Genomic DNA, 17556 nt, shown 5'->3' with positions numbered 1-17556 from the left:
TGTATCTAAAAGAATCCAGTTGACATCAAAGGTGGTGGGATACAATGACAAAAATTAAAATGGGATCAGAAGAGATTCCTGATCAAGATTCAAGTCACTCAACAGTAGCTCACGAAAATTCTCCAAGCCACAGTTTTCTTATCTGTAAAATAAAAATAATTATGCTACCCCTACCTGCTTCTTAGAATTGCCTTTACAAAACATAATAGCAGTGGCACATGTTCTTAGAGTTTGTGAAGCAGTTTCACATTTTATCTCACTTTATCATTCCTATTATTAATGTTATTAATCCTTTAAGACAAGTAAGTCATCAATTTATACAAGTAATAAGGGAAAAGAATTAAGCAAACCAGCAGCCTGAGTATATTAATTCAGTTTAAACAATTGTACTTTTAAGGCCTACCCAAGCACAGCTGGAATTTCCTGGCTGTTCAAGGTAGCCCTGAATCTTCAAACACACACACACACAAAAAAGAAAAATCCAAAACAGTGCAGACAACAGATATTCTCATCACCCTGAGAAAGAAGAATGTTAGGGTAAGGGAAAAAATACATAAATTTAAATAACACTTCATATATTCTGAGTAAAAAATGATCACATGCGGAAAAGTCTCTTCTTCCCTGAGGGAAGCTAGAACAGACTCAATAACAGTCAAACATGCAGTGATATTATTTTCTTCTTCTCTTGTCAAAAGGGATTCAGCCTTTGAAATATATGTAGCAAAACTGCAGATTTCAGTTTCGTGATTAATGAACCAAACTACGTTTTATTTCTTAAATGTGTTAAGGATTCATCCTGTGTTCTCCCCTCGAACTTGAGGATTAGAGCAGCTGAACAGCACATCTGGTTATAGGCAAAGAGCTCTCTGGGTGGTTCTCCTTCTTTCCTCCTTTAAAACTAGGCAATGTGGGAAACTGCAGAAACTTTTATTGGGGAAGAGTGATTTTTAATCCTCAAAAATGATGATTACTCTCCCTGTTTCCCCCTTTTTCATGAGAAAGAGAAAGATTAATTATTTAGCTATATCTAATTCATAATTTTAAAATTTTGTTCTGCATGATGTTATATCACTTGTTAATACTTTCCCTAAAGAAAATATTTGCATTCATCAGGCAAATGTTTCAGCATCATTTTGCCTGGGAATGATTTTTACATAGACTTCATAATAACAATTTATATTTTCTCTGCAATTATCACTTTAAATAAGGGCTGGGGGACTGCAGACTTTCATATCTGGATAAATGCATTGTCTTTGATTTTTTCTAAGTGCTTCGTCTTCTGTCAGAACACACTACCGTGTCCTGGAATATGTTGCTATCCAACCCAATCATCACTCTACAGGGTACAGGGAAATATATGTCATTTTCCTCCTCTTTTTTCTACAAAAGCATGTATGAGTCTTAAAACATTTAATAAAAGAAAATTCAAGATCCAGGGATCTACAATAATAGAAAATTTTCAGTCCCTTAAGATATTTTCTTCTCAACTTGCTTTGTGGCACTTTTCTTACTAAATCATGTAAAAATGATTTTTTTGAGCAGTAGCTCTCCAACTGTGGTCTTGGAATGTCCTTTAGGTATTAGGCAGGCTTTTCCAATTTCAAAAGGAGACATGTGCTCATGTCTAGGGAAGGTTCCCAGCTAGAACAAGCAGAAAAGAAAAAGAAACTGTTTACTCTGAAGGTCTTTACTGCTGGAAATGTACCCACTGGAACTTGAGAACGCTGGGAAATAACTGTGATGTCACAGCTCTCATCATTCTTGGAGAACTTTTGTTTGTTGTTTGTGTGTTTGTTTAACTTTTCTGATGAAAGCAAGTGGGTTCAACGTGTGTGTGTTTTCTTAATTTGGTGGAAACACAGTCTTTGAAAAATTAAGAAAAATCAGCCATCAAGAATGTTGTACATGGGCTTCCCTGGTGGCGCAGTGGTTAAGAATCCGCCTACCAATGCAGGGGACACAGGTACAAACCCTGGTCTGGGAAGATCCCAAATGCCGTGGAGCAATTAAGCCCGTGTGCCACAACTACTGAGCTTGCGCTCTAGAGCCCGTGAGCCACAACTACTGAGCCCACGCGTCACAACTACTGAAGGCCATGCTCCACAACAAGAGAAGCCACCGCAATGAGAAGCCTGCACACCACAACGAAGAGTAGCCCCCGCTCGCCGCAACTAGAGAAAGCCCGCGCGCAGCAAAGAAGACTCAACGCAGCCAAAAATAAAAATAAATAAATTTATAAAAAAAAAAATGTTAATACAAACATTGTGTAAAAAATAAAAAAGAAATACTTTAACATCTGACTGTTACCTGTGTCTACCTCAGGGTGGTGAAACTTAGTTGACTTTCCCACTTAAACTTTTTAATGTAAAATAATACATTTTCTAAAATAAGCATGTATTGCACTTTGGTATTACTCATATTTTAAAAATTACTTGCATTAGAGATTGCATAAACAGAAGAATCATACAATACCTCCCTAAAATTATCTATTTGATATATTTGCTTACTACACCTGTGGAATAAACCCCGCCCAAAAAAGTCTCTAATCTTAAGAAAATTCTCAAGGTAAATTAACAATTTAAAACATTTAGAAAAGAATTAAGCAATACCTGTAGAGGAACTGATTATTTCTACAGTAAGCATTGAGAAAAGGGATTTGCTTGGTCTAAAAGAAGCAGACAAAGAAGATGTCACAAGGAGGTGATGGAAGCAGAACCTTGAAAGGTAGCATGGGTGGGTTTGCAAAAAAGAGGCATGGAGCAAGTACATTCCAGATCAGAATCAAAGACGCAGAAAAGAGACTAGAGCACATGTACTAGCCTAACTGGCATACTAGTGAAAAGTAGGGGAAAGGTTCGAATCAGCATGTGTGTGTGAATGAGCAGGTTGCTGGGGCAGAGATAAAAATATAGGTTGTAAAGAGTGATTTAAAAAAAAAACAGGACAAAATTTGGTCTTAAGATAGAAAAGAATGAAAAGTAATTGTGAATTCTAAAGAAGAGGAGAGCCACGATTTTTAAAAAAACATATTTGTAAAAAATGCACTAGCATTCACTCATTCATTCAACCAATATTCTTTGAAGATCTGTTATATCCACTCTGCCATCATGTACACACAGAGGAGGACAAGCATGGATGCAGGCAGACCCAATTAGTTAGGAGGCTGGCTTAGCAGTGCAGGTGAGATATCGTAAAGATTTAAAAAGGACATGCATTCAAGTGATTTTAGAAGGTAAAATTGTTGGGATTTGGAGTTGGATTGGACAGAGGCATAAAGGAAGGAGTCAAGAATGAGTCTGAAGTTTCTGAGTGTTGCACCCACATGTTTTGATACAGGAAAACAGAAAAAGTTATGAGAGGATCAGACTGGGAAAAGGAGCTCATTAGTGCCATGTTTAGGTTGTTTTTGAGGTTGAAGCATTTTGTGCTGTTCAAATGGAAATGTCCAATAGGTAGATGCATATATAGATCTGCAGCTCCAAGGGGGGGCCTTGAAGTTATATCCTGGGAGTCATTAGTATATAGATGGTTACTAAAATGGTGAGCCTAGAGGAGATCTCCAAGGCAAAGGGTTTAGAGTGGGAAGAGGAGGGGAGGGGGCTTAGTACTTATGCTAGGTTAGAAAGGGTATCCACTAAACTTAGGGAGCTCATTCTATCACTTAATAAGCATTTACTGAGCACAGACAACAGTTTGGCACCTGTCCCAGTGGTGTGTGACTGCTGTAATCCAGACCAGTATTTAGGGAAGTAGCACTGGTAGAAAATGGAAAGAAAAGTCACAATGTACATAATTATTTAGTGTCACCTCCCAGTTTGGATTAATGTTGATGTATGTCAGTGTCCAGGTATAAAGAGTTAGATTCAATGCCTGTTTCCACTAGAACTTTCAACTTCATATATTTATGAGTTACTTGAAAAAGAAGCAGAATAGTAACCAGTTTCCCAAACCTCAATCCCCAAGAAGTCTCTAACCGGCTATTATAAAATGAATCATCAGAGAGGACAAATACATGAAAATACCTAGTACATTACATATTTTGATCAAAAGCCTTCTCCTTTTCTGAGGATTCTAGAACAGCATTTAAGAGGCTTCTGTGGCCTCTAGCATCAGTTTTCTCCACGGCACACAGATCTTGGACAGCCAGTTGGGGCACAGGAAATGAATGCAAAGAAGAAAAGGATGGTGGACAAGCTCAGAAGGCCGGAACACTGACTCCCTATCACTCAACAGACCCAAGCCAATTCTACCAAGACCTTTGCAGACTACCATGAATTTGTGTAGATAAATACAACGGCAACTTGAGAAAACATGTTCTCTGTATATATCTGAAGTGCTGGCTAGGCCTTTCACTTTGCCCATAGTCAAGCTGATTGAACTTAGCATTTCCTGGCTCAAATTTTGATTGAGTTGAGCCCCTTGGCCTTTAAGTTGTATATCTCAATCATCTTTGAAGAGATTTGGCCTCCGCATGTATATTCAGAGTACTGGAAGAGTACCCATCTGTTTTTATGCTTATTTATAACCACACCACCTTCCAGCACTGCGAGGTCCCTTAAAATATAATGACATGACTGATGATGAGAAATTAAGTGAATGGGGTGAATGTTCTTACTCTCAGACAAACGTTTGTGGGAAAGCAATTTCCCTTCCAGTTCTGGCCTCACGCTTCTGTTTCTAGTGAACACCCAAGCTCAAGATTATCTTGGAAGGTATGTATAAACTACCATCGATGCTAAGAAGACAAAATATTCATTCTGTCCGTTTGCTGTTCCCAGCATTGCCTTGTCCTGTTGACCCTCCAATGTCAGGGTGAGAAACAGACCAAGAGAGAAGTAGAAGATCCCAAGATGTACAAGGGTGTATCCTCATCTGTCCTGTAAGTCTCTTGAAACTCTTGCCCAAAAAGGGAGGACCAGTGGAGGCCAGGAGTCAGATTCAGGGGTTGGAAATGGTTGTGAGTGCCCAAGTTGCAGGCACACAAAAGACGGCGGGGGCAGCTATTGCTCTTCCTTTGAGGGGAAGAGGCTTACCCTAACCCTAGGGCCTAACTCTAAGGTGGCCAATGCTCTGCCCTATCCAAGGACTTCAGGTACTATGAGGGTTTCTGTGGCAGTTTTGCAGCATCTCACTACTACTGCCAGCTCTCCGGCTCTCAGCACTGCCCCTCTTTCTTTAAATACTTGGAGTTCATCTACAGAAATGTCTCACCCACCTCCATAAGGACAAATCTTCTCCTTCCCATTGGAACCCAGGCATCAGCCCTAGCACCCACCTATCCAGGGTCATCTAGTCCCACTCTCCTCCCGTCCCTGCCTGCTAACCCTGGAATACTGACCACCCTCATTTCAAAGTAGAGGAAGGCACAAAGCCTACCAGCTGTTTCCATGTTTCCGTTAAAACGCATGTGTAGCGTATATTTACGCAGTCCCCGCAGTGACTTCACGCTATGGATATTTCCCATCTTTTGCTACTTGTGTAGAGAGGTCTTCCAGCACGTCTCTCTCTCCTGCGGGAGTCCAAGGGTTGTTGAGGGCCGGGGTTAAGTTCCAGCCCCGACCTGGGAGGAATGCGCCCCCTTTCGGCGAGAGAGAGCAAGGAGAGGTGCGTCTGGCAAGGCTCGCGAGTGCGTTCCACCTCGCCGAGAGCTGCGCCCCAGCGCCCCTGGAACTGGGAGGAAAAGGGCGGAGGTGGGGTGGCGGTTTTCGCATCTTCGTCCCGGCCAGCAGAGATGGAGAACATTAAAATCTAAGATACTGTGTCTCTATTTTACAAGTTAAAATTCTTCACTGAATTACTGAATTAATTCTCCCTCGCCCAATCTACTCCCTCCCCCACGTCTCCCGCCTCTCTTCCCCCAAATAGATGAGCGTCGAAGAGAGCCTGCAGTTCTGGCCGGGTGCGACCGCCATTCCTGCACGAGAGTTTCGGTATAGTCTCTCCTCATCCGGCAGTTAAGAGTATTTCCAATCGCTTGCAAATAACTCCCTGAAAGTAGACAAAATAGGAACCAGAGGACCTGTCCTTGTTCTTTCTTATAACTCGGGTCTTGGGGATTCAAATTAATACACATTTTTCAAATGCATTCCTCATTTGGAGCTGAGTCTGGGGAAATCAATAATGGCAAAAATGAGGCCCAAAGTTCTTGGGAATTAGAGCTCCCTCATTACGTGGTGCAGCAAAGCGACGGCTATCCAGTGCCCGAGAACTGCATTCTGGTCCTAACTCAGACCTATATAAATTCCTGTATTTGAGAACTCCGGGAACAGCAGAATCCTTGATTCTAGTTGCACTCAGACTCTTCTGAGAAGTCACTTGTGTTTGTGATTGATTTGTTCTGACGTGTTTTCTTTATTTTCTTTCATAAAATTTCCCCAACCCACCACCATTTGTGCCTTTGTTCCCCTCCCCTCCCCTGAAGTTGCTTGCCCCTGTAATCGGCTTCCCAGATATTTTTTCATCAAGAAAAGTGCTTCCAGGACAAGTGAAATGTAGTGGGGTTTTTTTTTTTTTTGTCTTAAACCTAAAATTGATAGGCCATAATTCTCTGTACGACTACTTCCTTGAGGCTGCCTCACTAAATTAGACAAATGACAATGCCAAGAATCTACTAATATTCAGACCACGGTGGAGACGCCTTACTCAAAAACTTACGTTTGTTTGGAAAACAAACCCACTGACCCTGAAACACCGATGACTGTCCCTCCTCAGACGTCTCAGCAATGTTTCTCCGCATTTACTGATTTAATAACAAACAGCATTTAGAGAAAAGGAGTTCGTGGCAGTTTGTTGATATTATTATTACTTTTTGAGATGGTTGGTTTTTAACTGAGTGCTGTTAGCCTGCTCACCAAACTATTTGATTTTACAAGAATCTAAATTCTTGTGGATAAATAATAACGCTGTTGACATATGCATCTCCTTTGAATTGTTGAAAAGGGAGTTAAAGCGTACCAAAACTATGAGAGTGGCACTCGCCCCGCATCAAGTTAAAACCCGGAATTCGACAAAGAGCGTCCAATCGGATTACAATGGCCCGCAATCACAGGTAGTTCTGTGAATGTTTGGACACGAAGTGGCAACAGGGAGTTGGCCCCTTATCCACTCTCAGGGGGACAAAAAAAAAAAAAAAAGCCTTATATCCTTTTCTACAAATACACTCCCCCGATTCCTAAAAATTGTACTTCTTATGGCTTTTGCTGACTCCATCTCTCCTAAAGGGTAAAAAATAAATACATATTCTCAGAGCCATTGAAAGTCCGCACCGCCAGGAGCGAGAGGCACGCGGGGTTCGCCGCGCACGTACAGGCGCGCACGGATTTGCAACTTCCTCGTACCCGTGTCCCTGGCGCCCCCGCGAAGGAGAGGGGTTCTCCAGGAGCTGGAGGTCTGCTTTGACTGTCGGCCCTGCTGAAGGAGGGAGCAGGTAAACAGGATATGGGAGAGGAACTGTAAAAGAAACACATCTTTTAAAAGAAAAATCAAATGGGTCTAGGGATCCTCATCGTTGAAAATCTATAGATGTCATTTAAAACCGAAGAAGGTTCCCGGAGGTAGCCGCTGACCGGAGCGGCATTCAAAATTCGGATCTGAGCTGATCTGAGACAGTGGAGTAGGAAGATCTTGGCTCTGAAATTGCTGGGGGGGGGTTCGCAGGGGGCGGGAGGGGGGTGACATCTTGTTGGTTTGGAGATGATTTATTTACTCGTGTTGTAAAATCTAAAATGACGCCCCTGGGAAGACGAAGGAACTGCAGGGACCCGTGTGACCTACTGCTCCTCGCCAGACGCCCCTACACTCTGACCTGAGCTTGCCCGGGGAAGGTTAAGGTCGCCGAGCAAAAATGCAGGTTTGCGCGACGCCCAAGGTGCGGGAAAGGCGCTCCGGAGACTTGGGCAGGGCCTCCTCAGTGAAGTGAACTGTGGAGCCAGTGACTGTCTTCTAGACCTGGGGGATCTGGAGCGCCAGGGAGTATTGGCAGCCGAGGCCTCGGACTTTAGAGGCTCCCCTCCCCGAAGCTTCAAACTCCAAGCGCCCTTCGCTCCAAAGCGGGAGGGAGTCACTAGACGGTCAATTTCTCCGAAATGGTAAGAGGAGGCCGTTCAGCCCCTTGCTTCTGCACGTAAGGTAAACAGAATTCACAACCTCTTTTCTGGACTTGACATTCAACCTTGGGGACTCAGTGACCTCCCTTGATCCTGGATTTCACTGCCTCCTTTAAAGAGAAAAAAATTCCAGGCTACGCTTAAAACGGTATATTTCGTTCGCTCCCCTCCCCTGAATCGAGGCCCAAATTCAGAGTGGCGGCACCGGCTCCAGGGCCCCAGGGTGGTGCCGCATAGGAAAATTTCTTGGCGCTGTAGGTGTTGCAGATATTGAGACTCCAGTGGAATTGATGTTCCGATATGAATTCCAAGCAGGGAGCGCCCTGGAGAACGGTCCCGCTCTCCTGGGCGTTTCTCTGGCCTACAGGAGTCGGCAGAGATGGGCCCCCGGGAATGTGGCAGGCGCACTGGGCGGGTGATTCCTTCGCGCCGCGTTTACACCTCTCCCTTTGTGACAAATCGATTTCCCCGCGCCGCTGTTCTGCATTTGCATCCCGCCGTGGCCCGCGGTCCAGCTGCGCCCGGTGCACACTTAGAACAGCCTTGTGAATGTGTGCTAGTGTGCACGCGTGTCTAATTGACTTTCCGTCTACCTTTTTATGACTACATGTGTTTCCAACAAAAGGTCTTATTAGGACAATCTGGTTTCACTAATTTAGAGGTTGGGAACGTGGAAGGCAGGCGCTTTTTTTTTTTTTTTTTAAGAGTTTGCAGAAGTTCAGATTAAGAAATGACAGCGGGATGCACCGTCCTCCTAGAAGTAGGTCTGCCTATTTTTATGACCTGTTTCTCTTTCCTCTCCCTGACTACCCCTGTTCTACCACCACCCCCTTCTCACTCCACACGCCCCCATTAGCCACTGGATTTCTAACCGTGTTAAAGAACCGTTTCTTTAAACACTTAAGATATTTGAACCGAGAAGTTTGAGAAATTTACTAGGCTGGGAGTATCAGTAAAAGGAGAAAGAAATCCTTCAACAGAGAGGAAAGTGGAGTGAATAAAAAAAGAGGGGAGGGGGAAACAGAATTGTGGTGTGGAGTGCAGGAGATCAGCGGGAAGCCTTCACTTTGGACAGTACTTGGCCCCTCTTTGCTAAGACGGGTCCAGTTTGTAATTCAGAAAAATTTGCAGTATTAATGATCTAATATTGCAAGTGTAAGTAGAGTCTGTTTTACTTATTTCAGCTGAACAGAAAATTTAGGAAGGACCTGTTTCTATATAGCTCTAAGAGGAAAAGGTGTCTTTTAAATGTTCCTCATCTCTCCAAAGGAGATTAGGATTTCTCACTCTGGAGTAGACTCCCAGCAGGCTGCTAAAAGCGCCTGACGCTTGGTGCCCTCCTCTGTCCCTCGCGGCTGGCAGCCTAGCTCCAACCCCCTGCCTGGAGGCTCCTCTCTTCTCTGATTCACAGTCTGACCCTCACTGCCCACAGTGGACTGGAGGCCAGCAGGACCCCACTGGTCCTGACTTCCAGGTAGCTCATGACAGCTTCCTTGGCATCTCCTGGTTGGGGCCCAAGATTAAGGATAAGGGTCCTCCTGGACACTTGCTATCACTCAACTTACCAAACCCTCTTATTCTCATCCCAGAGATGGGGAAGGAGGTTGAGGAAACTTTGCTTCTAAAAGCAACTACTATTTGTTAGAAGGATAGGCCCTGGTCATCTCCAGAAAGCAAGGCCTGTGGCGTGTGGGGGTGGGGGGGGTGGGGGTGGGGTTGGGCGTGTGTTTTTTCTCGGCTACTTTCTCAGCCCCAGGTGTCCATCAGCTCATCCCCATGACCTCGCTCTGCATTCTGTGACCTCCTTCTGGAACTGTTTGTCTACCATTCTTCCTCAAACACCCTCTCCCCCAGAATCTGTTTCCTTTCTGGGGTCACTCCCCACTAGGCCTCCTTACTACTAGAAACTCTGTGATGTGCTCAAGTATCAAGCAGGCAGGTTCCCACAGGTGTCATCCCTTTTTCCCTCAGGACAAACGGTCCCCAACTCCTCCTGCTGCTCTTTGCCTGGCGCCAACCGCCCCGTGGTTGTCACGTGCTCAACGCAGCCTCAGCTGCGCCAGGCCTGGGTCTTGAAAGAGCCATCCCTGGGCTGCCTCCCCACCACTGCGGCCTCGCCTCAGCTTGGGGGTGCTTCCCAGCTGGGCGCCTCAGCCCGGTCTTGCTCTGTACCCACTAGGAGGCCTCCATGAACCCGAACTCCCCTCTCTTTGTGTCCACTTAAAGTCAAACGACAGGAACCGTCAGCATCTCTCCAGACCTGCCCTGCGTGGGCCCTGGGCTTGCTGTGGCCACTGACCCTGGGCCTGCTTTACACAGCCCTCCGCTTGCTTTTGGGGCAAAGCAACCCCGGCTGGTCTCCCTTGCCGCACCCTGATTTTCTATACAGCAGTTTCTTCACAATGTTGTTTTCTGTTGTGGCTCCAGCCTTCAGTTCTCCGAATAGTGATAAACGTTGTGATTAATAATTAGCCATGGCAAAACAAAAAACGGCAGAATTTGCAGAATTAGTGAAGCTGGGTAATAGGCACGTGGAAATTCATAATCCTCTTCTGCCTACTCTTTGTATGTTTAAATATTCCCTAGTAAAGTGTTTTAAAATAATATGATTTCACAGTGCATTTTCTTGAGCTACAAGTGCCTACGCCTTCGGTGGTTGACTCATGCTGCCTGCCTGTGCTGGGCCTGAGCAGCTCCCCAGAAAGCACCAGCAACCTCAACAAGGAGGCCTCTGCGCCTAGCCATTATCGGGGACTTGGGGACACGGGTCTTCACTCCTCAGAGTTGCCCAGTTTTTCCCTAGTGTCAGGCCAGGTCAGACTCCCCATCACCCTCTGCCTCTGCGTGTAGTAGGGTGGATCTGCCCCAGTTTGCTTTTGGCTAATAAGCTCTAAGGGGAGCCCAGGCCTGGACCAAGGATGCTGGGCAAGCAGCAGGCGGCCTGCGGTAGAGATGGGCTCTCCCTGCGGCCTGTTTCAGCTTGGCCCTCCCACCACTTTGCACAGGCCTTGCTTCCAGCTGTTTCTAAGTCCCGTTTGCTTTGCTATCTGTTTTCTGAGAGTCTGACCTTGGCACTGTTTTTTGAAAATCACAGAATTCCAGTGGACCCCCTGGTTCCACAGTCTCCAAGTTCCAAGACGAAATAGCAGTCAGCAAATAATGGCATGGAAAGGGATCAGCCTCATTTAAAAACTTCCAGCCAAGTTCTGACTCTAGCAACCTTGTGTAGGAAATATCCAACCCCACGTCACCTGGGATGAGGCAGGTGACAGGTCTGTTACTGACTCCAGGACGTATGGATACACTCCGAGTCACGTTTTTTGAGGTACAGCTAATAACGCGAGGTGAGATTTCCTTGGGGGCGCGATACCAATCAGGTAGGTTGCGGAAGGGAGACTATACATGGACTTTTCTGGAAATTTTGGGACCAGTAGGGAGAGCTCCTTCAATGCGACACAGCGCTCCGCACTTTCCCAGCGCATCTCTCCCGTGCGGGCTCATGCGGGGCGGCAGCTCGGGTTTCACCCCTAAAGGACACTACCTTTGCTTCGCCTGAGTCTTCCCGTGTCATTCAGGCCTTTCATTCTACCGGAGGTCTCAAACCCTTATGCAGGTGTCCGCAACAGCCGGGGACAGAGAGTGGCTCCGGGGACAGAGAGCGGATCCGGCTTTCTAGCCGGGCGCTCCGGCGCCGCCTCTCCGGCACACCCGGCCTTCGGAGCCCGCGCGCGGTGCGCAGCCAGAGCAGCGCGGGTCTAGCTCGATTTACGCGGTGCCCTCCGCCACCTCTGTCCCGTCTGCCCTCCAACCCGCTTACGCCGCCCGGGAGAAGCCCTCCGGACTCGACTCAGCATCTTTAACCCAATGCCTTCCGAAACAGGGCGGGCTCCCCGAATTTGCACCGCTCTGGGACCCTTTTCCAGCCCAGCCCCGTCGCCCCGCAAGCGGGAAGATCTGGCAGCCGCACTCGTTCGGGACGGAGAGGCAGCGCAGTCGGCTTCGGCGAGAGTCTGCGGCGGGCAGAGTCCCTGACCCCAACCGCAGGGCCTCCCTCCAGCGTCCGCCCTGGCTCCGTCCTCCGCGGAGCCCTCCTTTTCTCATCCTTTTCCCTCTGTCTGTGACCGGCCATTCCTCCGGCCACTGCCACCAACCTCTCCTGGTTCCTGACTTTCTCCCCCTGGCCCCAGGCGGGCTCCAGCCGCCCAGCCCGGACCCCCGCCCTCGACCCGGGACACACACCCCCGCGGGCATGCGCCCCTCACTCACTGTCCTGTTGCGGGGTGTCGCTGCCGCTGGTGAGTCCCGGCGACTCCAGTAGGCTCCGGCCGGCCTCGCCCACGCTCTCGTCCGCCTGCGCCGCCACCATGTCCCCGGCTTCCTCCAGGTCTAGCAGGTGACTGACGGAGAAGTTCTTTTTCGCCTGCAGGGTGTCGAGGTTGCCCGGGCTGTCCAAGCGGCCGCCCAGCGCCGGTTGCCGCTCCAGAACGTGCCCGTAGCTGGAGGTCATGGTCTCCCCCTCCGATCCCACCCACCCCCCTCTTCCCGCTCGAATCAACACCAAACGCTGTGGGCGCGAGGGGGGAGAGGAGAAGAGTGGGGAAGAGAGGGGGGGAGTGGAGAGAGAGAGGGAGAGAGAGAGAGAGAGAGAGAGAGAGAGAAGGAGGGGAAGAACAAAAAAAAAAGTGGAAAGAGGGCGGGGGACCCCCTTGTGTAGAGCAGAGCGTTCTGCACCAGCAGCCTTCGACAGCCTCGGTTGCTTTCCTGAGGCCAAGTCCGGCGGGGTCCAAAGAGATAATCCACACCAAAAAATAAAATTAAAAGTCACCCTATGTTCAAGTCAGGAGAAAAAAATCCCTTCCAGCTCTCCAAAAGCGTCCACGCGCACACACTAAAAATAATAATAAGGGGGAGAGAGGAAAGGGGAGGCCAGCAGGGCGGGGGAGTTAGGCAAACAGAAGAACAGAGAAGAAGGGGTGGGAGAGAAGAATCAAAGTGGTTTTTTTTTTTAAGGTTAAAAAAGTTATTCCCAGGCAAGAGTTCAAGCACCAACAGAAGAAGGCTTGTTCCAGCTTTAAAACATCTTCAAGAAAACGTGTTCCCCCTCTCTGCACTCCTGTGGATTCTCAGGAGTGACTAAAGTTTCAGGAGGAGAGGGTGATGTCTTGCAGATGTATTGGAGAGCAGGATTCTCACTTTACTTTTCGTAAGGAAAAAAAAAAAAAAGGGCTCCAAGAGTCCGAAGGAGGGTGGTGGGTTTCCCCGTTCCCTTCTCCCTCTCCCCCTCTTCTTGCTGAGCTCCTTTTTCCTTCTCAGTTGGATCAAGAAGCTCTCTGGCACTTCAAAAGGCACAAACTGGCATGCAGAGGAGGCTTTGTAGGGAATACAAGAAAATTGGAGACCCCTGGGAGGGCAGATCTCGACTTAATAGGAGCCTGTAATTACGTGGCAAAGCCTTTGTGCGGTGCCTGACGTTTTACAGACCCCTTTTCTCCATCACAATCTCCTTCTTCCTCCTTTCCCTCGGACCAAAAAAACAGTCTGATTAAGAAAACCCCCTTTGCCAACTTCTGAGCAAGAAAGAAGGAGAGAGGGAGGGAGCGAGAGAGGGAGAGAGGGAGGAGGGGGGAGAAAAGGGAGGGAAAAGAAAGCGAGAGAGCCCCTTCGGATTTTTTAAGTAAAGGTCTAATTATCATTCCCCTGCAATAGTATCACGGGGAGAAAAGACAAACTGAAACCCATAGTCACTTCAAACGGGCTGATTATTTTGCTTCGGCATTAACTCCTCCAGATTTGTTTAAGATCCTGTTGGAAAATCTCATTTGCATGTTTTGATAACAGCTGCGGGGAAACTTGTTGGAAAAAATCCACAACTATCTCAATCAAATTTTCTTCTCCCTCTGCCTTTTTTTTTTTTTTTTTTTTTTAACGTTTCCTGCTGTTCTAACAATTTTTGGGTGGTGGGGCTGGAAGAGCGTCTGAGAACAAGGGAGACAGCCAGCATATTAAGGCTACATTTGGCCCTGTAGAGGCAGCCTATTAAATAATGTAATAAAATGACAGGAGTGATCATAATGGAAGGCTCTCCCACGCTTCCTCCGTGGACTGAAGGCAGGTTGGGGGAGATCTAGAAGGCACTGAATCGATTCGAGTCTTTCCGCGCCGCTAGGAATCCCGGGGCCAGGCAGTAGGAAATTTACATATTTATTTAGCTGGAAGAAAGGACTCTAGGAGTTTGTCATAATTGCTCCCCTTCCCCCCACGCTGGCCAATTTCGTAACCTCTTTGGCGCGGCCAAGGTCGCTTCCCCAGGCTACGACGCTAAGCCGAGAGGGTCGCGCTGCCCAGATGCGGAGGAAGCAGGGGCACTCCTAGAGCCAGCTGCGGGCGGAGGCTCCAGCGGAGGTTCAGGGTACAGTCCGGCTGCCCTGGGGGTGGAGGAGGGAGGAAGGACGGAAAGGGGTGGACGAACCCCCATCTAAGTCTACGGATAATGCTTTGTCGTTCTAATGCTGAGCCCTAGCTCGACAGACGACAGAGAGGTGCTGAGCGATTTTTTCATGACCTGTTGGAATTTGGTACAGCTTTAATAGTCTCATTAGAAATGAGTTACTATATGACTAGTAAGTAAAATATTAAGTGTTTTTTTGTGGCGTTTTATGTTCATTAAACACACACACACATACACACATATTCCCTCACTCCCTTGATTACTAAACTTTTTTTTTCTTTTTTCTTTTTTCTTTTTTTCCCTTTTTCTCCTGTAGCCCAGAGGCTCGACTGGAGAGAAAGAAGGGTCCGAGTGTGTGTAAATGGTTTCTGGGCTCCAAACGGCCACAGTTAGCCCAGAACTTCCAGCCCTGATCTAGGAAAAGAACATTTGATGCCATCAAAGGGCTGCAGATTGAAACCAGATGTGCTCGCCTCGGTTCTTTCCATGCATTTAATTAAGGAGCCGGGATGGAGGAGACTTTTTCATCATTAGCCCACCCACTCCCTCCCTCCTCTTTCCATCCCTTCGCCCTCCCCCGCGGCCCGCTCGCACCCGGACCGGGAGCCCCAGAGCCCAGCCAGCGCCGCGCGGTGCGCAGAGCCCGTCGCTACGTCTCCCCAGTGGTCGGGGCTCTAAGCAGTAAACATCTGTCCGCGTCTGGCCTGGGGCGAGCTGCGCGGCAGGGCTCGCGGGATGCCGGTGGGAGACGGCCGAGCTCCCAGGTGGGCCCGCCGGAGTGGGAGCGTTGGAGGCGGGTGCCTTGCGCGGAGATTTCCAAAACCGTTGGTTGCGCGCGCCTAAGCCGAGCGCCACATGTGTCAGTGCCACCGGCTGGAATGGACGTGACTTAATCGCATAGAGAGGTTTTCACCCGGCGTCCCGCTGCATGAGCTTAGGTGAAACGGCTGAGGGGCCGGCCGTTTCTCCCTTCTCTCCACGCCCCGCGAGGCACGGCTGGGTTTGTCCCCGCAGCCGAGTCAGCCTCTTCGAATCTTCCCAGAAATGCAGCAGGCCCTAGCCTTTCCCTCCTTCTCCACCCTCATTACACAGTTGTATTTTAATGTTTCTTTTCGTCCTTGATACCAACCGAACTGCCTTTTGTGACAAAGGTCTGGATAAGGGACTAGGGGCTTCTGACACCCCCAGGACTTGCCGCTTCCCCTGAAGACCCATTGATCTCAGTCATATGAGGGGAGATCGCCCTTCGGAGGAAGTTGCCTTGTCCAGAGTGTGCCGTCAGCCTGGTTGGTGACCGAGAGGTAGCGACAGGGGAGACACGGGCAGTTGGAAACAATCAGACGTCTCCACTTGGGTTCCGCTGTGTTTTCCAGGGGGATCGGGCGCTCCCTTTACATCATCCACTTGTCATACTCGTAATAATATCAACCAATTATACCAATACCAACTAAGATGCTAACGGTTTCATCAAAAACACTGGGCACATTTGCTTAGCATTTGTCGACCAAATTACATATACATGCATATATATGTATGTATATATACACATATATACATCTATAAATTTCTATGCACAATATTTTCCCAAAATGTCTTCCGGAGTGAGAGCTCAAATACCAGCAGACTGTGAGGGGATGGCCCAGCTGCCACAGCGCAGCTCTCGGCGCTGCGCTAGAGTCCTGAGGCCCGGGAGTCCCCCTCCAGGAACTGGGGTGGCATTTGAGGACTACGTGGCGGGAGAAGGGCTGACAGAGTGTTCTCCAAGCCCAGAAGAAGTTGGAACCAGGGGGCAGACTCCCGGGGCGTCCAAGGGAAGGGAGATGCCAGCTTGAGGCAGGGTCTGGAGACAGGCGGCAGGGCCCTTCTGGCAGTCCCGGCGTGCTTATTTTGGAATCCTGCGGCAAAGGCTCCCTGGACTCTTCACCGCTCCAGAAGGCCATTCCTTCCCAGGGTATCCGTACGCCTCAACTGCAGGGACCAAGCCCCCGATTTCTCACCGCAGGGAGCTGGGGCGGCGGGGTGAGTTGGGAGGACGCTCTGGGAGGGTCCCCAAGAAAGCAAATCCTCGAGGCATAGACCCTGCAGAATTGCTATTTTCTTCTTGTTTAGACCTTTGTGGAGCTTTTCGCTTTTTATTTTTTTCTATTAACAATTGCTAGTGGATTGGATCCACACCCTTTATTATGTTTACACAAAACATTTGTAATTTGTTGCGATTCTGGACTGTAATTAAAAACCAGCCGGATAACCCTACAGGGAGATTCATGAGCAAGGAGCGCATTCACCCGGTACATGGTGAAAGGCGTCGGTTCCTGCTTGCCAGCTGGCCAGGCGGGAGAAGGCTGGCGCGGAACCCTCAGAGCCAGCGCAGACGCTGTACCTCGGGCACACAGAGGCGGGCCACGGAGCTCCTTCTCAGAGTGCCAAGGGTCTCCACGCCTGGCCTCTCCCTGCGTCCAGGCGCCAGGCCTTGCTCGCCAGAGGGATGGAGGGAGGGGGAAATTGGTGGATCAAAGTTCTCTCGGCTCAGGTTGCAGGAACCAGGAGGGCCAACCACCTCTAGAATTAGAGAATGACCATCTGGCAGAAAGATGTCAGGGGAGGAGAAGCTGTGGCTGGGAGCACATGCTCATCTCCCGGGCAAGCGGCAGGCCTGGCCTGGGAACTTAGAAGTCCTCAGAGAATGCTGTGGCCTGTTTAGTTACCTAATCACTACTTTGTTTTCACCATGTGACTTCCTTTTGGGGAAAGTTAGAAGGAGAGCCTTTCTAACTCAAAATCTCTAAACATGTGTAGATCTTTCCTTGGCTTTTGCTTTGACTTCCATCCATCAATCAGTGATTGTTAAAATGTGAAGCCCTGGATCATGTAATTAACCAGAACCCTCTTCTTCATGATCCCTCCAGGATCTGAGAGTGGCTTTCCAACTCTTCCTTCTGCCCTATCCTTTTTAAAAATAACTCCTGTTTCTAGATTCCTCCCCAAGTAAGTGGGAGCAAAGCT

General features: G+C 48.3%; 1 protein-coding gene across 2 annotated transcripts in view; it reads right to left on the bottom strand.

The window, feature by feature from the left end:
- Positions 1-13210, bottom strand: part of PRRX1 (paired related homeobox 1) — a 71854-nt gene extending 58644 nt beyond the window's left edge. Inside the window, exon 1 of one of the 2 annotated variants that reach the window (XM_059936150.1) lies at positions 12372-13210. In XM_059936150.1, the coding sequence (XP_059792133.1) occupies positions 12372-12612 (241 nt within the window). In that variant the 5' untranslated portion in view covers positions 12613-13210. The remainder of the gene's footprint in view (positions 1-12371) is intronic. The other variant, XM_059936140.1, reaches the window with a different exon arrangement.
- Positions 13211-17556: the final 4346 nt, after the last annotated feature.

This window comes from Balaenoptera ricei, chromosome 1, assembly GCF_028023285.1.
Source record: "Balaenoptera ricei isolate mBalRic1 chromosome 1, mBalRic1.hap2, whole genome shotgun sequence".
Taxonomy (NCBI): Eukaryota; Metazoa; Chordata; class Mammalia; order Artiodactyla; family Balaenopteridae; genus Balaenoptera; species Balaenoptera ricei.
The sequence above is the reverse complement of the archived record's forward strand: the minus strand, read 5'-3'. Positions and strand labels throughout refer to the sequence as shown.